Here is a 24,901-nt window from a genome sequence, read left to right on the forward strand (position 1 = left end):
TCATTAGGGCCTTCTTTTGTTCCACCCGTCGCTTTTTCCCGCAGATAAAATTTGCTTGGCACAGTAGTGAGAAGTGCTTGGGGAACACCATTAAAAAAAGTCACAGAGAAAATGAGGAAGGAGAAGAGGTGATGGAGTCAGACGAAAGGATTCGAGGGGACAGACGAAGCATGAGCACTGTAGTAATTCATTTCAATCATTCCCTTCTGGAGCGTCAAATGGGAGACATTTTATCTCGGAATCATGTCAAGTTCAGCGCATTGCAGCCATGACTGCTTGATTTACCTTTAAATTAATGTTCTAAGTTTGAACTGTGTGAGTGTGGCACACTGGGAACAAGTGCAGGGAATAATTCTATATCTTAATCGAGCATCAGAGTCCTGTTGCTGCTCTTTGTACAATGTCATTGATCGTTTATTGTGTATTGTTATTATAGTGTCAGTGGAACCGAGGGAGAAAAGTCATTCCCAATGGTCTGATCATTGCGTTCCAGTGCCCACAAAATATATACGCCGTGTAATGCTGCACAATTATGAAGTGGAGAAGGACAAATAGACACTGTAGTTATACAGTATTTAAATCAAGTGATAATGCCTATATGCTGTTTATAGATTTAACATAACTAAAATTAATTTGAGAATATTCTGCTAGAAAAGACCGCAATAAACACACCTAGCCTCAGTCTAGCCTCTCAACTTTGGAAAGTCAAGTACTGTATTAAACTCAATTCTCTATTTTGTTGCAGTAGTTCACTTCCTGACTCTTTCAATGATTCTGTTCCAAAACAAAACAAAAGTAAGACCTAAGATTTGTAGCAACTTGTTCAGAGAAAAAGGGGTCTTTGAGAGGGATCAATATATAGTACATTTTATATATCCTAGTATAAGATGAACCAATGTAACCAAAAATATATTTTGTCCAATTAATGGAAAATTGGTCGTGGGTTCGATCCCGGCTCCGGCCACCCTGTGTGGAGTTTGCATGTTCTCCCCGTGCCTGCGTGGGTTTTCTCCGGGTACTCCGGTTTCCTCCCACATTCCAAAAACATGCATGGTAAGTTGATTGGACTGTCTAAATTGCCCCTAGGTGTGATTGTGAGTGCGGATGTTTGTCTCTGTGTGCCCTGCGATTGGCTGGCAACCAATTCAGGGTGTCCCCCGCCTACTGCCCAAAGACAGCTGGGATAGGCTCCAGCACGCCCGCGACCCTTGTGAGGATAAGCGGTATGGATAATGAATGAATGAATAATGGAAAATTGTACAGAAATTTTAAAACAATAATTTCTAGGGCAAAAATATATTTTTAAATTACTGTAATCCCACCACCATCGCGGGAGTTACATTCCAGGCCCTGCGAGTCCCGCGATGGACGGTACGCACACAGTATTTCCGCATTCGATGTAACAAGGAACCGAAGCTTCCAGTACGGGGGAGACTCTATAGAGGAGCGCCCTGTTCATGTGATTTAACCCTGGCCCTAAGTCCTTAACCGACTCAAGAAGAACAGGGACCGCTCCTTTCTTTAACAAACACTGCCCTTGTGGGGGCGACGGCTGCATTATTACATTAGCAGGCAGAAAATGGCGAGAACAGGCTTTGGTGCTCTCTGTAACTACAAATGTATCCCTGTGAATGTTAACAACCCACTACCTCTGCTGCTCGTCAAAGCGCAGTTACACCAAGAAGAACCTGTAAATCTGGGCAGGCACACAACAGTGATAGCTTGATGCTCTTTCCTCTCTCCTCTTCTTCGATATCATGACGAATACACGCAACCACACACATACAAACATTCGCGAAAAAATACGCCAAACGTTGACAATTGATAGAAATTCTCTAAAGTAAAACCGCTTCAAAACACCAGCGCCTGTCTTTACCAGAAAGGGCGATGCCTTACACCAGCTCCTGCCTTTACCAGAAAGGGCGATGCCTTATAAGATTTTACCGGAATTACATCACGTATATAGTCCATACATGAATATCCGCCGTATCGGAATACCTTATTTTAACCCATTAACCCACTAAAGCGCCTGGCTCAACAGCTCCCCAAAATCTAAGGTCGTCTTTGTTAATATCCTTGAAAACTATTTTCCCAGAAATTCAACACCTACAAAATAATTGATATCTCAGCCCCTGTAGTAGTTAGAAACATAATTCCAAAATAATTTGAGACCTTAGACATGTGGCTATCACTCAAGCCCGGGTTTATTATTATCTTTACTGTTTCAATCGAAGATGTAAAAATAAAATGTCAGGGCAAGAGAAGCACTATTCTTAATTTTAAAAATTGAGTGGTCCTCTATTCTGTTACAAAGACGTCGATATTGTCATTGTCTACAAATATACAGGTACCGGTATATCTTAACCATGTATCACGTTCAACTGGTTGTACTGGTTAAAAGTCCACAAGCACGTCGTCTATATCACTGCCGTTACACTAATTTCAGAGCACCCGTCATCGACGGGTGACGGCCATTACGAGGCGAAAAAATTTCGGAACATCCACCCCGGGCTCACGACACCGTCACGTGAATATTCTGATGCATTTCAGTGGTTAAAGCGGAAGTCAACCCAGACATATTTTTTTCAAGAATATGTTCCCAGCAGGCCTACTAGTTAAAACACGGCATTTTAATTAATTTTGCGTTTGTGGAATATAAGTTGTGCAGCAAAATGCACTCCTTTTTAGCCTTGTGAGCAGTTGTGATCATTTTCAGTCGCCAGAAGACAAAATGGCCGACACTAGACATGGCTAAAAACGAGTGGATTAACACTTATTCCACAAACGCAATTTTTATCAGAATGCGCTGTCTCAACTAGTGGGCTTGCATAGAACATATTCTTGAAAAACAATATTTGCGTTGACTTACTATTTAAGATACCGAGAATTGGATAAAAAAAGAAAATGACACATACGCTCTCCAGGCTTTAAAGATGCAACAGCTCTCCCAGCTCTAGTGGTAGAAACGCGGTTATGCTGCCCCGGCCTTAATGGGTTAATATAGGCTAGGCTTGTTTTTATAGTATTTACAAGACTTGAATGCTTTTAAGGTCCTTAACCAGAGTTTTAAAACAATACAAACACATATATTCAAAAAGAGCAAGAGCAATGAATAACACAAAAAGGGTGTACAAACAAAATTTAAAAAATAGAATAAGTATAATACCACAAAAAAATTCAACAATATAGCGACACTGCAATATAGCGGGGATTACCGAATAAAGACACATGATACATTTTCTTGTCAGACAATTATAATACTGTATACAAATGAACATTAATTTCATCAAGCAAACTACATTTGCTGCCCCCCAGGTGTGTGTTCAGCTGGTTGAGATGCTAATTTATTGTCAACCTAATTGAAGCAGTTAAAAATAAATCATGGAATAAGGGGTGATATGATACATCACACACAACTCCAGTTAAAAGTTGGGAAGATGAATGTGTACTATCAGTCAGAGGACTTTATCTACAAGGCATTTGAAAATCTTTGAAATCCTTTCAAATGCTATTGATTGTCCAGCAAAAAAAAGTCATAATCCTACCTTTGCAGTGATTTTCTTTTTTAATATATATATTAATGGTGTGATTGTAAGTATGTTACGCTCTTACATTCCTTACCTTATTCTGACAGGTTGTGGTCTAACTCAAAAATCTGCACAGTATTTGTCTTGTTACTGTTAGTAGCCGATACCTACGCTTGGATACAAAGCTTTGATGGATATTCAAATAGTGCTGTTGCTGGCATATTGGGAAGATAAGGACTGAAACAAAAAATAAAATGGAAGTAGAGAGCAAATGATGCTCTTATTCCAAAGCCTGACTCGATTTGGCCACATGGGATTCATAGAGCAGGTGTATGCAAATGTGTCTGGTGTCACATTCACTCAACAAAGCAGGCATTTGAATCTAAGGGGCTAGGTTAGACATTTTTCAACATTTCTCACTCTTTAGTAATCCGAAGAAGGCAAAGGAAGCAGGCAATACTCTTATTGGCGTTATTGTTTGATTCATCTTGTGTCATGATCTCTCTGAAAGCTTCTCCTGTCCCATCAAAAATAATGCTAGAAATAAAACAATCCATCTGTCTAATTGAGTGTCAGTTTTCTGCATACTCATTCAAGGGAACTTAGTAAAAATGTCCATCTCTAATGGTCACAAAAGGAAACACCTATTAAAAGAATGAGTACCTGGATTTCAGATTAACAGTTTGTACTTGACTTAATAGTTAGACGTGTTGTTGCTTAATGTCTGTCAAAAAAATGATTGTGCGGAACAATTTGGTTGACCATGATGCTCCAAATTGTTAAAAGCAGCAGCAACATTATGGAGTAATACTTGAATTAAATGTATTTCTCTTCTAACCACATTACTTATATGAATAGTTAAAATTATGTTTCATAGTGTAGTGTCACCTTTGTTCATGTGATGAAATGTCACATACATTTGAGTAACTAATGTATGTATTTGACCACCACCATAAAAGCTTAGAATTGTATCTAGCGCTACAGGGAATCCTTGAAGGAGATTGTTGAACGCTGAATATTATTTATAACATATCAGCATTTGCAGCACCAAGATATACCAGATGTCCATTGAGTAACATAAATGAATGGCTGATTTTGTGAGCTGTTGCATTTTTCATATAATATGAGCATCTGATATGCTCAAAACAATCACTTAGAGCTGGACAGAGAGCAAGGCTGTTATTTGTTGCCTACTAAAGTCCATTATTGCAAGCGTAATGACTAATTTTGTAAAAAGGGCAGCACCACCCCTTGACCCCATGCTTTCCCCCCCAGACACATAGGCTTGTAATTACCACATATAGTTCAGCCACTAATGGCTTCCTAAAAGCTAGATAGTGGGTGGTAATGGTGGTGTGATGAGTAGAGCAACGTGGAGCGGATGTTTTTTTTTTTTTTTTTCTTCTTTTGGTCAATACTCACAGCACGCGTTGTAATAAATGAATTCTAACATTATTCCATGTCCTCACCACCATACATCACAAGTCAGAAACTGAGTGAAAGCATCCTTTGGTCAATACAGCCTTCAGTGGTTACTGTGTAAGCAGTATACTCTTATTTTATTAAAAGGTGATGTCCACTTTGACAAGAACTACACTTGGAATAGTCTTGCTCATTTTTATTTAGATGAACAGCAAACGCTGACTGCGCTCGCTACAGTTTCGTGAACACTTTAGGGAGCTGGCCTGGAGCAATGCATTTGTTATGCAATCACTATATGCCACTGGTGGTTACCGAAAACTATATTAAAGCCACTGAACCTCATCAGAAGCAAATCAAACTTGAGTCATAAAAATGCTAATATTGGGGTGACTTTGCTGAGTTTAGGCAGTTTTCCATGATGTTGCATTCATGGCCTGCAGTAAATGCTGAATAAGCTTCTCAAGGGATAGCATAGAATGCGGAGTGAAATGTGTGTTGAGAGGAATGCTGTACTCCATAGATGACTGATGTAGTGTGATGTATGGTTCTAAATGTCCTACTACAATCTTTTTAAAATGATTGTTGATTCACGTCTTGAAGCAGTTAAGGAAAAATTGGTTGTGAGCCGTCGGTTTGTCGGTTGGTCTCTCATGACAGCCGTAAATGATGTAAACTTTTGTCCATGACATCTTGCGTGTTGAATTAGCAATGTCTGTTATTTGTTTTTGTTGCAGATTCTTCTGTGCACACAAGGCAGAAGGCGCCCTCCACTGACCTGTGCTACATGAGTGAAATCAGCAGTCTGATGGACTTCAACTCTCCTGATGCCTCCCTGGACAAAGGTAATGCCCTGCACATTTCTCACCCAGGATGCATATAAGGTGTACAAATAAACTGAAAAGGTTTGCAAGTTAACATAGGTTAAGAAATACTCTTTGTTGTAAATGTTCTTACGAGTCATTAAGTCATTTTTTTATTTTTTATTCCAGAAGTTGTTACTGCTGCTGCAAAAATGTTCCATTTGCATCACCTTTAGTAATATTGGCCAGGTGACCCAAAAATGTTGGCTGTAGTTTTGTTCACTGCTGAAATTCCTCTTAATACCTGAAGGAAACCTTCAAAAATTATACAAACTATAATCTAGTCATGGCCTCATTTATCTTTCCTATATATGAACTGCAGTCCACAAACATCTGCAACTGATGCAAGACACTTTATTTCTTTTGACTTTACAGTTTCAGAAAGCAACCTCTTTATGATATTTAATTTCCCCCCCCCCCCATTAAACCATTTTATTTGGCATGATGGCATATTACGTCTAATAGGATCATGCATTGATATCGGCAACTTATTAATATATCAGCTTTCTGAAGAGAGAGGAAACATTTTTGTTGTAGGTCAATCAGTATTCATTACAGATGATCATAAAAGTGTGCTCCTAATAGTGATGATAGTAGTACTTTGTATATAACTGAGAGCACACATGGTGAAATTCATAGCTTTGCATGCTTGCACATTATCACTCAATTTGCACCATTAAGGGAGAATTTGTAGTTATGTTTTGTTTTGTGTTTTAGAATTGTCTAAACCTGACAGTAGTACATTAATAAAATTATCTGTAGAAAAAACATCTTCTTCTGGCCCCATCCTATGCCAATTTGTTGTTTTGAGAAACTACCGCACTCAGACAGCTAATCAGATATACCAAAGATGTGATTGACAAAGACAATTGTCAATAATTTTCTGTGCACTCACAGGCACAAACGCTGTATAACCGGTCACACCCACATCCGTATTCTGATCTGTTACTTTTGTCTTCAGGAGCTTTGTTGAAACTATAGCCGTATCTCAATTTGCGTTCTTGTCCGGTCTTATGTCCTTGTGATCTCGTGAAAAGTTGTCAGTCGCGTCCTGATTCACACTCTAAATGAACGTGTGCTGTTGTTGTTTGCCTGCTTTAACCAAGGATGTATTGGTTGTTTATTTGGCTAGGAAGATATCGTATGATGCATTTCGCAGAGCATCCACGTTTGTTTGTACCAGAATTGAACGACAGTAATAATAGGGCATCAGAAACAATTCTTCAGAGGTTAGACATGTTATATACAGTAGGTAAAAACACTAATCATGGAATAGTTGAACCTTTACTGTAAATTTGGTCACTCTGATTGGCTGTTAGCTAGCAAATCAGCGCACGTAGCACGAACAGGAAGTGACACATGTGGATAAACAGTGAGCACGCCTTTGCTGCCTTAATCTTCTTACAAGTACAAGAGCGAGGGTCAACAATGTAAGTGTTTCACGATACTGTGTCAAGAGTGTGAGTGTTTGCTTTGTGCGGGAGTTCATGCATTGTTTACGATTTTATAATCTGCCCTCTGCAGCCGCTGATGGTTATGGAGGTGTATTCTCACGTATGTGCAGAGGTTACTTTAGTGGTCAGCTTCGCCGTCTGTCGTCACGTACACCGCAACGACAGTCGGCCCTACGCCACAGGGGGTAAGCGTCGGTCCTAGCTGTCCAGCTAGTAGTACAAGTAGCAAAACTACTTTTAGGTAGTCAGAAGTAAAACAATTTTAGGTAGTTTTACCTTTACTTTTTAATTTGCTGGTTTGTACAATTGTACAAATCTAAAATAATTTGCACACTTTGTAAAGCCAATTACAAATACCATATTAGTATTTGGTGTATCATGTCAGAGACCCTGTGCAAGTTACCTCTGCAGGGCCTCACCTATAAAGACCTAGCTAGATAGACCAATTCGACGTCAGTAAGCGTCGGGTTGTCAGTTTGCACCATCTGATTGATATAGCGAACACCGTCGTAACATCGAATCTCGTTGGGAGGCGTCTGGTGGACGTTTCAGCATGTTGAATCGGTGTCATATGTCGTGACATTTGGTCACTATGATTGGCTGTTAGCTAGCAAATCAGTGCACGGGGCAAGAACAGGAAGTGATGAATATCAGATAAACATGAAGCAATAGAAAGCCTTGAGAATTCCGCCTTTGCCACCTTAATCTTCTTACAAGTACAAGAGCAAAGGTTGACAATGTAAGTATTAGGGATGGGAATTTCGACTAATTTGCCCGCCGACTAGTCTAAAATTTTATTTGCGACTAGTCGACTAGTCTATAAACAAGAAAACTTGATATATAATACATATTGAATTCAAAGTTTAAAATGCTAATGTTTTGTGTATTTACAGTCAGGGCTATTCTAGCCCAAATATTAAGGACAGTTTGTTAATTTAAACTCTATTGATGTAACAACAACTGACTGAATAAAAGTGAACAATTAAAAAATAAATTTCTGATACATTTGCCAATGCAATGCATGGCATTTATTATGAATAATGTAATGAGTAATGCTACCGACTCCCAGTCCAGCAGGGTCTCATTCGCCAGCACCATGTTAGCGGCATTATCATGCACACAGGCGACGGCTTTATTTTCTAGTGCCCACATACCCATCAAACTCCGCAGGAGAGCAGCCAAGTTTTCAGATGTGTGTCTTTCCTCCAAGGCGCATGAAGCACACAGCTGCGGGGATGTCCTTCGTCCACATACGTTATACACGTCATAGTCATGTAAGATTCGGTGGCTATGGACATCCATCCGTCTGTAGTTAAGGCATTGGCCACATAGCTGACCCGCTCAAACGCTCGTAGTATCTCCTCTTTCATTTGGTTATGGCTACTCTCGAGTTGGGGCGTGATTGTTTTGCGACTTGGCACCACGTACTCAGACTCAATATACAGCATTAATTATTCGAACCGTCTGCCCTCAACAAAAGAAAGCGGCAGCATATCGCGTCATTTTACAAATTATTTGGGTAATTTTAGCTGTGCGGTGAGCATCGCAGCGCCTGGCTGGAACAAACGCTCTCATGCTCGTCTGACTGGCCCCGCCACCATCGACCCTGCAGGTTCACATCGAGATTTACTTTGGATGTGGTTTCTCGTCAGTGTTACGATTTCTGAATTAATAATTTGATGTATCATTATAATAATAATAATAATTTGATGTATCATAAACGTGATCGTTGGCTGGCAACCAGTTCAGGGTGTCCCCCGCCTACTGCCCGAAGACAGCTGGGAGAGGATCCAGCACGCCCGCTACCAGCTGATTGTCATGTCATTTTCCTGAACCGTCAATCAGAAGGAGCACACAGCCCGTTGGTATGTAGTGATCTTGTAAGCAGCGCATTGTTACTGACAGACATTGAAAGATTGTTTTACTTGAACCAATGCAATACAGTTAAAAGTACAATGTTGTTTGTTTTAAAAGAACTGAAAACAATTGTATACCATTTTACAAATTCATCTATCTCATGCATTGATTTGCATTTCCTCAATCAGAGTGATTGTCACTGACACCACTTTGCAGACAGACATTTGTGGCTTATTCAATTCATTTCTAAAAAGACACAAAAATGACACAAACAGATATGAATTCGCCACAATTCTAAAAATGTGGATTTGTTCCCACTTCCACCATGAATGTGCTGAGCAAAATTCTGGACACGTATGCATTCTACTTTATGAAACCATGACTGAGGACCACACATCAAACAATGACCTCCCTGCCATGTTTACATATGCATTATGGTGTAAAGGCAAAGTCGTTGTTATGGTGGCCACGTTCCACACATGCGGGATTAGTGGGCCAGACTAAAATCCACTTCCACCCTTGCTTAGTCTGCCTCTTTTTTCAAACGTGTCACAACACCGCCCTCCGCCCAAAAAAAAGCGTCGTGACAGTGTCGCTGTCTGTCATGAATTTTTTCCAGTGCGATGTGCCGACAGTCAACCCGATCTATCTGGTCTATCTGGGCCTTAAGACAGATGCCAATGAAGCTGAGTCAGTTCGATCTTTTTGTCGAATAATTGAATAAGAAGGATTGTTGTAAAGATTAATGGATGCTATTAAAATAGTCTGTACGTGTAAATATGTTCTTTTCATCCATTTTATGATAGATTCTACATGAATTCCAAGGATTTATTCAAGTTATGAATGCATGGAAATAGCTGTTACAATTTAGATAGAAAATAGTGGAATTAGAAAAATGTGATTTATCGCAAAGAATTACAAGAAAAATACGTGATTGATTAGTTTTAAAAAATGTAATGGCTTGACATCAGTAGCAAAAACAAGTCATAGAACAATAAAACACTGCTACTAAAGGAGTTATGAATGAAGCCGTTAGTGAACTCCACCAAACACCATGACCAACACATTAGTTAAGTAGCTTTCTGTCCCCCAGAAAGCCATGATAAATTACACTATTACAGCTTTTCTCCAGTTTCTCCTTCTTGCAATTCTAAGATATTGACTACAAGGCCAATGCAATTCAGCTCATTTAGAAACAATTTCTTGCTGACGTTATAACCACAATTCTTATTCCTCTTAACATCGCCTTAATAGCTACTTATGACAAAACTTAGATTGATGTTCCATTTACACTACTAATACGTGTGACCATAATACCAAACCTCGCATTCATCCTTTCATTCAGCCTCAGAAACTTCCAACTGTGACTTTAGCGTTTAATCTGCGGGTGACGACTGCATTTTTAATAGCTAGCACTGGATTCTTTTTCCTCAGTCAGGCCATTATCAATCAGCACAATAGAAACCGATGATATTTAGGGGACAGTGATATTACATTAAAAAATAAAGAGAAAACGTCAAGGTTCAAGTCATTTTGTAGTTGTGAGGGTCACACTTAGCCATGCAATTAACTTATTGACCGCAAGACATTTTCACACCCTCTTTTACCCTAACGTTTGAAAAAAATAGAAAAAAATATAAATAAAATCCTGGGATTGAATGGCTGGGCTGTGAAAATCGAACCCACAAACTTTGGGTTGGGAGACGACCACTGAGCCATGACGCCCCCAGCAGCTGACGTACAACTGATGCGGATTCGGACCCGAAGTCCGAATCGGCGAAGTACGTCTAACACCAACAACTTATACTTGAACTAGAACAGTGAGTCAACACACAAAGGCCGAGCTAATATTTATGTTACTAAAGACATAGCATATACATACATACATACATACATACACTGTACTTACATACGTACAGTGGGTACGGAAAGTATTCAGAGCCCTTGAAATTTTTCACTTTTTGTGTCAAATAGAATAGATAATAGAATAGATAAGAAGCCAAAGATCACTGTGGCTGAGCTCCAGAGATGCAGTATGGAGATGGGAGAAAGTTCCACACAAAGTCAACTATCACTGCAGGCTTTATGGCAAAGTGGCCCGACGGAAGCCTCTACTCAGTGCAAGACACATGAAAGCCTGCATAGAGTTTGCCAAAAAACATATGAAGGACTCCAAGATTATGAGAAATAAGATTCTCTGGTCTGATAGGACCAAGATTGAACTTTTTGGTATTAATTCTAAGCGGTATGTGTGGAGAAAGCCAGGCACTGCTAGCACCTGCCCAATACAATCCCTACAGCGAAACATGGTTGTGGGCATCATGTTGTGGGGGTGTTTTTCAGCTGCAGGGACACGACGACTGGTTGCAATTGAAGGAAAGATGAATGCGGCCAAGTACACAGATATCCTGGAGGAAACCTCTTCCAGAGTGCTCAGGACCTCAGACTGGGCCCAAGGTTCACCTTTCAACAGGACAATGATCCGAAGCATACAGCTAAAATAACAAAGGAGTGGCTTCACAACAACGCTGTGACCGTTCTTGATTGGGCCAGCCAGAGCCCTTGACCTAAACCTGATTGAGCATCTCTGGAGGGACCTGAAAATGGCTGTCCACCAACGTTCATCAAGGGTGCTTCTACTCAGTAAAGTGTGTCAAGGTCTGAATACTCATGACCATATTTCATTTTTAGTAAATTTGCAAGAATTCCTACATTTCTGATTTTTTTCTGGCAAGATGGGGTGATGAGTGTACATTAATGAGAAATAAAATGAACATTTTATTATTTTGGCAAATTACTGAAATGACACAGTGAAACATTTCAAGGGGTCTGAATACTTTCTGTACCCACTGTAAATACATACATACATAGCCTCAATAATGTGCTTTTGTTGTGGACTTTGGGCATGATCTCCATGCACCTCTTCTAATGTGGCATGACAAGCTCTTTGCCCAGCTCCTTGATGAATGGCCGGCGTACGTTGTTCACACTACCCATAGATTCAGGGTGTTGTGCTGTGAAGTTGGTACAGGCAATGAGGATGACATCATCCAGCAAATTGTACCAGAGAATCATGGGCCACCTTGAAGTTCTCCACCTGGTTGCCGATCCGGCTTGGGAGGGAACTCCCGGTAGAAGTACTTCAGGAAGGCAGAGTAGAAGGATGAGGGATGACCAAGGAACGTTCTTCGGGCCCTAAACCTCATAATTGCCTCCTCATGTTCCCTATTTTGTTCTTCCACTAGCATCGATGGAACCATCCATCCATCCATTATCGATACCACTTATCCTCACAAGGGTCGCGGAGCGTGCTGGAGCCTATCCCAGCTGTCGTCAGGCATGCGGGGGACACCCTGAATTGGTTGCCAGCCAATCGCAGGGCACACAAAGACAAACATCCACACTCACAATCACACTTAGGGACAATTTAGAGAGTCCAATCAACTTACCATGCATGTTTTTGGAATGTGGGAGGAAACCGGAGTATCGATGGAACCATCTCAGCAGTAAATCTGCGAACAGCCATACTCTGGAAAAATAAAACAAAATCAGAAGAACAATAATTATATTATATTATAATTATATAAAATTGATTACTTCTGAAAAGTACTCAAGGTAACCTAAACCTAATCAAATATTATGTACAATTATCTATCACAATTGTTGTAGGTAACATTAGAACAATTGATAAACAATACAACTGTTAGGGCGCTGGGTGTGTGGAGGGCCCAATTGCAGCGAGGGAGACAGGCAGCCAGAATTGAATAAAGTTGTAGCAGGGAGCAGTGGTCCAAAAGTCGGCAGTCCCAGGTCAGGGAATGAAATGGAATCCAGTTGTTGGCAGGGCAAAAACTGATCTGAAGCAAGCAGGGAACAAGACAGGGTCAGGATTTGCAAAAAAACACTTGGTAGAAACTAGAAAAATGGCTGGATGCACAAACCCGTGAATGAGTGAGTTGATCTGGCGACAAGGTGGAGTCAGGAACCATCTTAAATACCACACTGATGGAGATTGGTTTCACCTGGCCCCAGCACCACTCGTCTCCTTGCTCCTGACAAAAGACACGCCCACACATGCGCACATACACATACATGGAGGGGCTCAAGGCACAGAGCCCGGAGACCCAACAACAATTAGATGGGCAAAGGGTAACACGTTTCACACAGTTTTCACTGTAAATGGGTGCGGGTCGTTTCTGACCCATGTGTCTAAATTTGATGTCCAAATAACAAAAGCTGTGCTTGTTCATTATGTAAGGATAAAACGATATATGATATCAAAGATATATCATTTAAACACTCAACAATACATGCATTAAACAGAAAATGGATGTGGGTCACTTTTGACCCATGTTGTGCTTTAGAGGGGTAGTGTATGAAAAATGTTTTCTATTCAAAAAGTAACAAAAGGAAACATCAATCAAGGATGTGTGATGATCCGAAACAAGTTAGTTGAGGAATAACTTAAATACTGAACGCTGAAATTAATTAATTACTAATATATTGAAAATTAAAACTCAGACGGACGGGTCACTTTTGACTCATGTTGTGTATCAAAGGGTTTGTGTAAACAAAGGACAGCCTTATTTGATCACATCATCCCAGATTATAATATTACTTGACCTCAACATTGACCAACATTTTTACGGAAAAAAATAAATGAAAAAGGATAAAAGCAACGCGAATCGTATTAGTGCTTTCACCCATTCCATATTGACTGTTCTTACACTGGTATGGTTCTCACTATGTGCAAATAACGGACTCACAAAGGGGAATTGTAAAGTGGACTGAGTCGGAACAGTCCAAAACAGAAATGCAACACTTCTCATCTCAGAAAGGGAGTTTAAATTGAACCCCCGAAAAGATGACGGCATTCTGCATTTAGAGCATCTTGTGCTCCAAATCCAAATTATTATCATATTGTTTGTGTAGACCTTGAGGCAAGTCAACAGCTGTAAGGCGGGTTGCTGTACAGCCTGCCATGGTAAGCATTCATTCACACTCACCTGTCTGCAAACCAACACCTTGACTTGGCTCCGCCCTTGTTTGTGTATGTGTGTCTCTGTTTGAGCAATATGGGAAAATAGTGACAGCCCAACTGAGATCAGTCCGCTGTTTGAATGGCGGAGGAGGGGCCGGGTGCACCGCATTACCAAAGCGGTGGGAGTTGCCGTAAACACGTACACACCGCAGCGGCAGCACCTGGATACCTGCTATTTCCTGGAGTCAATGCAAATACAAGCACTCGTGAGCTGAGGGTCGGCTGTTAAATAATCTTTTTAAAAAAGGATTTTGTGCATCGTCAAAGGCCTTGGCAGACTACTGACAGATCCTGGAATCCTTTGGAGAACACCCCTCTCAGAAGGGCATGAAGTCAGACAGGGAGCAGACGAAGTGTGGTGAGTGGAATGAGTGGTGGAGCCACCACATTAGATTGGAGGATGAAGTGATGTTTTCAGTCTTCTTTTTCATGGGTTTGAAATGGAAATATAGCAGTGGGTCATTATTTTCCAAAAGGGAGGATCCACCTGCTTTTTCGCATGTTGAGTAACTCGCTCCTGTGTCCACAGGGGCTTTATCTGATGGTGAGTCTCCCATCCAGTCACCTGCTTAATGGTCGGGCCGTTGGGAGACTTTAACCTGCCCTCACCTCAGTGGAGTTCTTTTAGTTCGAACTCACTGTTGATGTGGAGTTCCGACCTTTAACCTACAAATTCAAATGACTGAACAGCACAGACGAGAGTGGAGTTTTGCGCTTGTGTTCAAGGTTTTTAACGAGGTCACTATAGAATTATCAAAGTGAAGTTTGTCCTCAAACTCAGTTTTTTTCAAGCCTCACTCAGTAAAAGGTCTCTGTGTGTTTAGAGTAAACATACTACTAGCTTTGTTTGTACTGCTTGTACATTTGCGCTCAAACTACTAGTTAGTTGTAACTCTTTATTCTTATTTATTCAGAATAATTATAGGCATGTTTTATATTGGTTTCCCAACTGTCTTTTTCATTTGTCTTGTGCTTTTCTGATCATTTACTTGTGGACAAAAATATACAGTATTCAGGTCATTACACAGAGGAGCTCAGCAACCCTCCTTGTAACACTTAACTGTATGTAACTGTTTCTTGCTGCAAACATTGAGTTGTCAAACTGGACTAAGGTGTATATTTTTCAGTAAGACTTACAAGCTAAACACCAAGGTGTGGTTGTGAAAATGAGTGCTTTCGCAGCAAAACAAACACCTGGAGGCTATGGATTGCCATCTTTGCCTAACCACTCAAAGTGTGGTAATGCATTTGCAATTTTGCTCGCTGACTCATCTTTTCTTCTCAGATTTCTCTGACAACATCTGTGAATTCTACTTCGGTCAGCTGTTTGGCTATTTGACTTTGCAAAGTAGACCTGGACAACGCTGCAGATTGAGTCATTATTGTCTGTAACAGTAGCAGCATTATATCGAATTATGTATAAGATTGATGTTTGATCTTCAAGTTAAAGCCAACTCTAAGACATCACCTTTTTTGTACCGTGTTTGATATTTGCAGTGACACACAGAGAAAGCAGCGACAGTGTCAGCATTGTAGCGTTAACAGCTGAGTGAGCTTGTCGTGTAATTGCCTTCCTTTTTTTCTTACCGTGCTGCAGGTGATGGCAGCAGAAAGATCCCTCGGGTGTTGGTTACCTTCCTCACATTGTGGCTTGCTTAATTAGATTTGAAAGTAAGATCATCACCGGTCAAGTAACTCACATTTATCTTAAGTAAGGGCACTTTTACACTTGGAACCTTTAATTCATTTTTTTAACATGGCAAATGCATTCTGGTGCGGAACAAACCAGCGGTTCTGAGACTTCTTCTAAGAGGAGGGTTTGGTACAGTTCCAAATGCAACCTGGCATGCTTCACATGTGGTCACAAAGCCATTGATTTAGCATGTTTTGTGGTTAGAATTTTTACTCACTATTATTTTCTGCCTTGCTTTGTTTGTATGTGTGATGGCATCACGGATAATGTGATCAAGTTGTGCCTTTAAACTACCCTCATCGATATGTTGGTGTGTTTTAAGCAGCTACTGTATATTGTCCACATAAATCATAAAATTGTTAACAAACACCCGTTTTTCTTCATTTTGTGTTTATCGGTGCTCTTTTATTCGCTTGCAAGTCCGTACAGCAGACCTTCCTCTTGTTTACATTCTTGTGACCCATTTGCGATGTGACGTGGTTTTTCATGACACTATTTGGTACGCTTGGAATTTTTTGTGTGAACATGAAGCAAACCAGAAGAGGGGACATGGACATTGTTTACAAACCCATCAACTTATTTGGCATTTCAAGACAGTGGAATGGTTTTGTAAGTCTACGACTTTTTGGATATGCTGGTTCCTCAACGTTATGTTTAATTTGAGTCAATTTATTCTTTGAGTGGCTGTCATGTTTAGACACTGACTCACTCATTTTGCCTCACATCATGAAATTATTCTTCAATTCTGCTAATTCTATAACCAGACCTATATTTCCTATTCAAACCATTATGCCATTATGGCATGTTTAGCAACATAATGACTATTCTGGTTTAGCTTACTTGAGCATCATGTACCCACCCCCTCAACCTAGATTAAGAATAACTGCACCGTTATCCTGTGCTGCAAGGGTTATGTCTCGACAATGCAGTATGCAAACAGAGTGGTAACACCTGCACTGTCTGACAAATATGAACTTCTTAGCTACCAGTGTAAACTAATCTATTCGTACACACAATAGGATTAATCTGTCTAAATTGATCCACTTTCTTGGCTGGATTTGGTACAAGTGTCATTGCAGGGATGCCTTGCAGCAAAACAGACAGTACCGTTCGTACTTTGTTCTGTATTTGACTCACACTCCTAGATAGAAGTGTCTGAAAACGACATCTTTTTTTGCAATGTGCTCAAAAACAACACCTGGGGAGACTATAGTATATATATTATATATAAGTTAAATGGAAAACATGTTCCTACAGCAACACAGCTCTTGAAGATGATAAAAGCAAACATTGCCTGACACGATGCAATTAAACGTTGTCACCATGTGGTAAAAAACAAAAGAAAAACTATACCCACAGAAAGCATTTTGGTAAAATGCCATGAATTTTATCAATTGCCCAATAATGTGTTGGTAATCCTCTTTCAGATAAGCACATAGAGAGGAGACATTTCTTCAACTGTGGCATCATAATGTTTTGCTTGGTTTGTAGCATAATGCTTGTTAGTGCCAAACATTGGTTGCATGAGATCACGTTGGAGGCGGAATGCCAGCCTGCAACTCCATTGCCGCATCACACATTTCTCTTGTTGTGTTTTAAACAGTCCACACAACCAGTACATTAATCACACACAACAAATCTATCCTCATGTCATAACTACAACCTCAATCCAGTTTCTTGGAAACGCTGGTTAATCTCACAAAAGCAAATGTTCTCAAAAGATTACTTTTAATCCACAGCGTGGACTAATGCTGAGGCTTCAAAGAATTGTCCCAGGGGAAAATTAACTGCCAATCATTGACTTATTGTAAACTCATTTGGAAAGTAATTTTACAATTGTTTCTTTCGTCAAAGATTTCTGCAAGAACAAATTGAAAAAATTCAGAATACATATTCAGAACGATCAATCCAATATAAATTGTCCTGCTTAAACAAACAAAATAGTGGAACAGCAATGCCTAACCTCAAGATGGTAAAGCTACAGGCTCAAGGATAATTCTTCTTTACAGTCAAATGTAACACCCTAATGCGTAATTGCACCCTGCTGTGCATGCCCGCTAAATTGTTAAATCATTATGCTGTCCAGGGGCATAGCTAGCAGCCATTTTGGGGGCCTAAAATAAACCCAGTCGCGTAACTGAATGCATTTCCTTAAGTTGGTAGTTATAGAAATCACTTACATGTTTGCCCTGTCTAGTAAATTTTAATCACTAAAGGTTTGCAATATTAATGTTTCTCATCAAGTCAAAAGTATGAATTTGAGAAAATTCTATACTCTGAGCAAGATAAAGTCCTTAAAATCCTTCTTGAGGATTTTCTAGTAACTGACACATCTCAATGCTTTTGCTGTAATTGAGCAACATGTATACATTGTTTACCATTTCACCCGCTTTAATACTGTACCTCACACCATCTGTGTCACTCTCCACTTCTTCTCCACTGCATCCTCCTTCGGCCGACATTGACTGCAGTCCTACTACTGGCAAAAGCATCTGGCTTTTGCTGTTGTCAGTAATGCGCATTTGTCACTGTGCAAATGGTTGACAACTTTTGTAGTTTGATTCAAAACTGTTTATTTTCCACTCGCTTTCTCCTTTTCACCACTCTGCTGTTATATGAAAAGGGAAGCGGGTGCATGGAAAGCATAATGATAGATTTAGCATTTTAATATGTTGTTAAGGGTGTAAATGAAGAACAAAATGATAAATGTTTGGAACTGACAAAAACTTAATTCATCCGTTTTTATGAGACGTTTGGCGGCCCTTGGACATCTCGTGGGCCCAGGGAACTGCCTGTTTACCTAATGGTAAGTGTGCCCTTGATGCTGTAATTGTTTGAACATGTTGCGAAAAAAGTGATAAAACCTTCCATACAGTAAATAAATCACACTTGCTCGACCAAAGTCTTCATGGTCAAAAAGCAATAGATCCATTCTTCATGCCTGTCCCTAGTCTAAGACAAAGTATGAAGCATGAAGAGGATACACCTGCATAAAACAAAGCAATTGATTCTTCCTTTTCCTTTAGATCAACTAAATTCCAAATAGATTTCCAAGACTGTTTTCACGTTATCTCTCTCCAGCAATGGCAATTGTAGACATTATAAGTGATAGCATCAGCAGCCACGAGGCCAACACACAGAGATTGTTGTGGAATGTGAAGATTACAGCTTATCGTTGCCTCTGATCACTTGTCTGCTCACAGACAAGTCGAGTGTCGCTTTTAACCCCACTCTCTCAAGTTCAGTCGTCATTTCTGCAAGGACTTGAAGCACAAAATAGTCTCGCTTCAAGGCATGTGCATGTCAAATGGTGGGATGTAGACCCCTTGATCTACCAAGTGACTGATGATAGAGAGAGCGAGTCATGTACTGATCAACATTGTTAGTTAAAGCAGCACTGGGCGAGAATTCGACCTTAATAAAAGATGTTCACAACTCTTTGGATGAAACATTGACTTACAAGTACTTGAATGGGACTTTTGTCATGCCCTGCAGGGGTCTGTATTGTTTTTACTCGCGCTAAGCAACTTTGAGGAGGATGGGAGCAACTCTGGCACACAAAAAAAATACAAATGTCCTGAACTGCTTTACGGCATACTCACTTCCTCCTTTCGCTATAAGGACGGAAGTCGATTCGAACGTCTATGCGTTATCAGAGGTGGGTAATCCAGGTCCAGAAAGTAAAAACCCTGCCAGTTTGGCTTTAGCCACAGGTGCTTCTACTCAACCGGCAGGCTCTGCGCACTATTACTGGTGTCATGGCAGAAGCCCCAAAACAAACAAAAGAACAAAAGTATTGTTTGAACAAAATTAGATTCATTACCTCATCGCTATTCATCTTTCACACAGCCACTGGATATAGACATGTAATTCAGTCCAAATTGCAGGCCAGCGAGAGCTCAGGATTTCATTACACTACGTGTTGGCGCACATGGGAAATGTGGTTGACTTTTGTCAAAACACTATCGCTTTTGTCCACATGGCGCCGCCATAATCAACAAAAACTCAAAAACTGACATGACACAGTGTTGTGTTAGGCCTTTGATGTGAAGCATTATCCAAACCGCTTATCCTCACAAGATTTGCGGGTGTATTCTGCTAAATTCATTTTCTGTGGAGTTAGTAAGGAGGTAAGAACAAATAGCTGTTATTTTAATGGCGTTCATATCAGTAAAAGAAAAGTAAATGGGTGTAGTGTTACTCTTTTTTTTTGGTTCACCTATAATGAAATTGTTAGTTAACTGTTAAACATACTGTATCTTCATCTACTACATTTTAGCATGTTTGATAAATTAAAGGTGAAGAAATATGAGAGGCGTCCTCGCAATTTTTCTGGATGCAGCCATGTGAAAAAAAGTTGAACATTTTACACTGTGATGAGCATCCGCACGAACCTTGATAATGGTTCCTCCATTATCAAGGTTCGTACGGGTGCTTGAAAACTTTGAAAGTGCTTGGATTTTAATGTTGTGTTTTCGAGGTTTGAAAAATGTCATCATATTTCTTGGCAGTCTGATTCGGCAGTCACACTGACTGAATAGGCTAATTATGAAATGGGGAGGGGGAACAACATAATTCTCCTTAAAAATGAAAGGTACACGCTTGATCACGGGTATTCTCACATCAAACTGCAAATCTCGCAAAACTCCTTGAGATTAAACATGACATCCGAGTAAATGAACATGGCCGATGAAAAGGCAGCAGGCCACCTTGATGGCTCGTCTGTGGACTATTGTTTGGCAGAAAAAGCGACACAAAAAGAAAAGACGTTGGGTTCTGTTGCGCCATGACTGTTTTGATTTTGTATTCCCACCGCGCTTCTTCGCTGCCCTGTCACCTCGCTTTCTGATCGGCTGCACATCACTGTCAACCGGCTGCGTGCTCGTTTGTGCTCAAACGGTGCAAAGTCGGGCCAAAACAATTTAACATATTGAAGATCCCAAAATGGAGGTCGGACGTCCTCCCGAGCGGTCGAGATCACCAGACACGGCAGGATTACAGCTCATGCATTCTGGGCTAAAAATCAGGCCGATTATCCTGCCGTGTGAACCGGGTTTAAGGTAAACACTGAGCGCCATGGTTAGCCTCCAGCTAAATTGACATTTATATTTTCATATTTAGTAGTCTGATTTTATTTTCATTGGTAATATCTAGGGCGGCACGGTGGTCGAACTGCTAGCTCGTCTGCCTCACAGTTCGATGGTCGTTGGTTCGATCCCGGCTCCGGACTCCCTGTGTGGAGTTTGCATGTTCTCCCCGTGCCTGCGTGGGTTTTCTCCTGGGTAGTCCGGTTTCCTCCCAGTCTTCCCTGAAGACAGCTGGGATAGGCTCCGGCACGCTCGCAACGCTTGTGAGGATAAGCGGTATAGATAATGGATGGATGGATGGTAATATGTAGGTGGAATTAAAACCATAAAAAAAACAAGAGATAGAGACATGCATTCATTCGAAGTCCCACCTTTTTTCCACGTACATCAGTGCCCAGAGAGGGCCATTTGGCCCCAAAGGAAAGGGTGTGTGGGGATAAGCCGAGCTTTTGTTGGAAAAATTAGCGGTTTATAGTCTGGAAAATACGGTAATCGTGAATATGTGATCGTAAAGTGTAAATGTGTTTAAAAGCAGGTGCAGACCATAGAAACTTGATTTTGCCTCATCTATAAATATCACTTCATTCCTAATTCAATGGCATTTTTTTTTCATTGTCATCGCCAGTGATATAAAGTATTACAGTTTGATTTCTGTGATTAATTGCCTTGAGGCAAGTTGTTTTTTTTCCCTTCCATCCTTTCTCATTTTCATCAACTGTGACCCTTTCATTCCCTCCAGCGACACAAGGAGATTGTTCGGCTCATGAGAATTGACTCACTAATCCCGCTCCAAGCACCCGCAGACTCTCTCTGAAAGCTGCTTTCATCACTCACACCTGCTATCGTCATGAGCCGCTGATGAATTTGCTATCAACGGCTTGCAGTTTTTGCTGTAGATGTAGTATACAAATCTATGTTGTGGTTTTTATAGAGGTCAAAATTCAGGCAGCTGTACTCGTAGATTATTTCAAAATTCTGCTCTCTTCCTCTACAATCTTTGCTATTTGCAACCTTAAATGATATTATTTTATAGTGGATCCTTTTCAGTGTTTGAATGCTTCCGAAGTTCAGTGTTTGAATGCTTCTGAAGTTCTACTATTAGTGAAAATATACCTCACCAGTCCCAGAAGACTTGTGAGATTGAAATGCCACACGAGACTGACGTCTACCTAAACTAGCCTTCAGTTCAAACAGCCTCACAACCTATGGTTCATGCTTTATTGTTTGGATTGTTTTTTGGCTTTTTTTTTCCAAAAGAATGCCTAACCTCATTCAGCATAGGGAAACAATGATCATTATTAGATACCATGCAGTGTCACACTGCCACATCCTAAGTCATTTCTTATCACAGTTGAGGCAGTGATTTTGTTGTTTGTATTACTGGAGTTAACTTCTGCTTGTGTGACCATTTCCGAAAAGTGCGGTGTCTAAGATATATCTGCAGGGGCTTTGCATTAGAGTTTCATCATTCATTGTGAAAGTGGAGATTTTGGTTTAATATTTTAGTGATTAGCTCGTATTAACTTTTAGTGTTTGTTAAAACTAACAACTGCCTGTATTGTTGGACCCAGGACATGAATATTTTTATTCAAAGTGGGGTAAACTTGATTTGAAATGGGAACTAACTGGAGGTTGAACGGAACGCCTTCCACTTCAACAGTGCCACTGTATTTCACAGCAACAGTGTGGCATGATTTGGATTTTAAGTACTTCTGGTGGTATGTTGTCTTGCATTGCACTTGATTCTTGTTGCTGCTGCCATGGGGCACCCAGATTTCCTAATTTAGTGGTCGATAATTCTGAGCCAACATTCATGGACACCATTAGTTTACTGCAGTGTTAATGTGTATGCTATCAATACATTGAGTATAACATGAGATGCACACAAACCACATAAATCCATACGTGTCTCTGAAGGCATTTAGCTTTAATTCATAGGGAAAATGCAATTAATGTTGAATGTATGGATAAATATTGATTGATTGGGACTAAATCCATGAAATGCCTTTGCTTCATTGAACTAAATCTTTACAAGGGGATTGACCCAGTGCTGTCTTACATTTACATTTTCTCTGCCTCGGTTGCTGTTTGTTTTCAGTCCAGAAATTGAACGTAAGAACTCACCCCTGGCATGTGCAGGAAGCAGAATGCATTATTAAAACATCTGCATTTATAAGGATACAATGATACTACATGTATTTGAATTATGTCCATGCAGGTGATTTATTGTTTCTTCTGAAGGACACACTTAGCATTAGTGAGAAATGTATTTCTCCCAAGTGCAACACAACAGATGGGACGTCAGTGAATGTCAAGAAAAATATCACTGCCAGTTTTCATTTTTTCTTCTTCTTTTTTTGATACTGTGATATATCACCATTTAATATGCTCCACCGAGGAAGCCTTTGAAATTGGAGCTGGATAGAAGTTGTCATCGCTGATAAGTGTTGATGGGCTCCACTGTTGCCTTGAGAATATATATACTGGTACCACAGTGGTGCATTCAAGACGATTCAGATACAGTGAACCCCCACTATTAGCAGGGGATAGGGGCTGAGTCCTGCCAAGATTATTGATAGAAAAAGTGGTTCTAATTGTGCCGAGACGATGCAGTAAAGCACCTAAAACATAGATGATCATAAAGCATTAATGCCATATTTCTACACAATTATGAACACAAATGTACTGTATATGACTGTATTAAGAAGTTTGATTATTCAACACACAGAAACCACCTTCACATGAGGCTCATTAATAGTATTAACTAGTACACTCGCCTAAATAAGGTGATAACACAACACTTTGAACAAATTGTATTATGTAACCTTTTGGCATTGAAACACAAACATACGTGCTAGGGAACACAGGCAAATTGTAACGGCACAGCTGCATTGGGAGAGAAGCAGCAACAAGCTTTTTCTTTCACTTTTGACAGTGAATGAGGTGCATTCAAGGACTGCCCAAAATCAGGAAATCTCAAATGCAGATGAATAAACACCATCAGTGAATACAACCTAACAATGACACCAAGAATCGAACAGATGCCGCCAAAATAATACTTTAATTGCTTTGGCCTGAGCCCCAAAAGAGTGAATAGCTATGAATAACGGAGAATAGGTTCCAAATAAATCTGCAAAAATGTGACTTCACAGATGCCGAAATGGCAACATGCAAGAGTCACTTTATTTGTCCTTGCGGTTCCTGTGCCAAAAACAGTCGACAAGTCTTCGTCAAACAAGCTGTAAAATCAAAAATTTGTTTCAAGCAGTCCCAGGCAATTACAGTCCCTTTTTTGTTTTGTGCTGATGATACGATGTTACAGCACTAATCTTTGCTGTATTAATCGTGTTGTCATCAGTGTGTTCCATTAGATATGCATGCCCTGTATGGAGGCGCTCTTGTTGGGGTATGTTGCCATGTAACTGTAGTCGTCATCATAACAATGTGCACAGTAGCGCATAGTATAAATGATGGCTACACAAACATAATGAGTCCAAACTACATCTCAGGAGGCCCCATGTTAGTGTCGCTGCTCAATCATGCAATGGCAGTTAATGTGTTCACACTTTCTGTGCAGGCTATGTGTAGCGGCTACAGTGCCACCACAGCAGATCTCACACAGAGAAAGAAGCACGCACATATACACACTGTCATTCACTATCAGCTTTTGACCTCCAATCTCAAATCAGCCAAGTCCAATTTCACATGCCTCATGGCCACTAGCCTCTGTGGCAAACTGTTGGATGTTTTTTTAGCTTTGCTTTCCAATTTCAGCGTTTTTTTTGTGTGTGTGAAAATGGGAGAAGGTGAGTCTGACTCAGACAGATCGAGGGCTTCTATTGATGCATTGTCTAAAAGCAATTTTCTCTGGTTAGGACCACAGCAAAACATTGTGCCATTGTCATTAAAACACCCATGCTGTTCAAAACGGAAAGTAGTTGCACTCATCAATGCTTCTAA

At 40.3% G+C, this 24,901-nt stretch overlaps 2 protein-coding genes across 6 annotated transcripts in view; one reads left to right on the plus strand and one right to left on the minus strand.

Annotated features, from left to right (window-relative positions):
- Positions 1–24,901, plus strand: part of kazna (kazrin, periplakin interacting protein a) — a 178,820-nt gene that overhangs the window by 109,103 nt on the left and 44,816 nt on the right. For 4 of the 5 annotated variants that reach the window (XR_015089619.1, XM_086052103.1, XM_086052100.1 and 1 more), the window contains exon 4: positions 5,684–5,791. Coding sequence is in view for 4 of the 5 variants with exons in the window: in XM_086052103.1 (XP_085908229.1) it covers positions 5,684–5,791 (108 nt within the window). In the remaining variant the exon portion in view is untranslated. Of the gene's footprint in view, positions 1–5,683; positions 5,792–14,281; positions 14,520–24,901 lie in introns of those variants that run through there. The other variant, XM_086052122.1, reaches the window with a different exon arrangement.
- Positions 11,968–14,333, minus strand: LOC147152744 (uncharacterized). Its single transcript, XM_086052134.1, has 5 exons — positions 14,127–14,333; positions 13,062–13,172; positions 12,819–12,977; positions 12,570–12,649; positions 11,968–12,473 (listed from the first exon to the last, which is right to left on the minus strand). The coding sequence occupies exons 1-5, from the start codon at positions 14,268–14,270 to the stop codon at positions 12,392–12,394; spliced, it is 576 nt and encodes a 191-aa protein (XP_085908260.1). The 5' UTR covers positions 14,271–14,333; the 3' UTR covers positions 11,968–12,391.

Source organism: Filicampus tigris, chromosome 1 (genome assembly GCF_054856515.1).
Source record: "Filicampus tigris isolate MCC_2025a chromosome 1, RoL_Ftig_1.0, whole genome shotgun sequence".
Taxonomy (NCBI): domain Eukaryota; kingdom Metazoa; phylum Chordata; class Actinopteri; order Syngnathiformes; family Syngnathidae; genus Filicampus; species Filicampus tigris.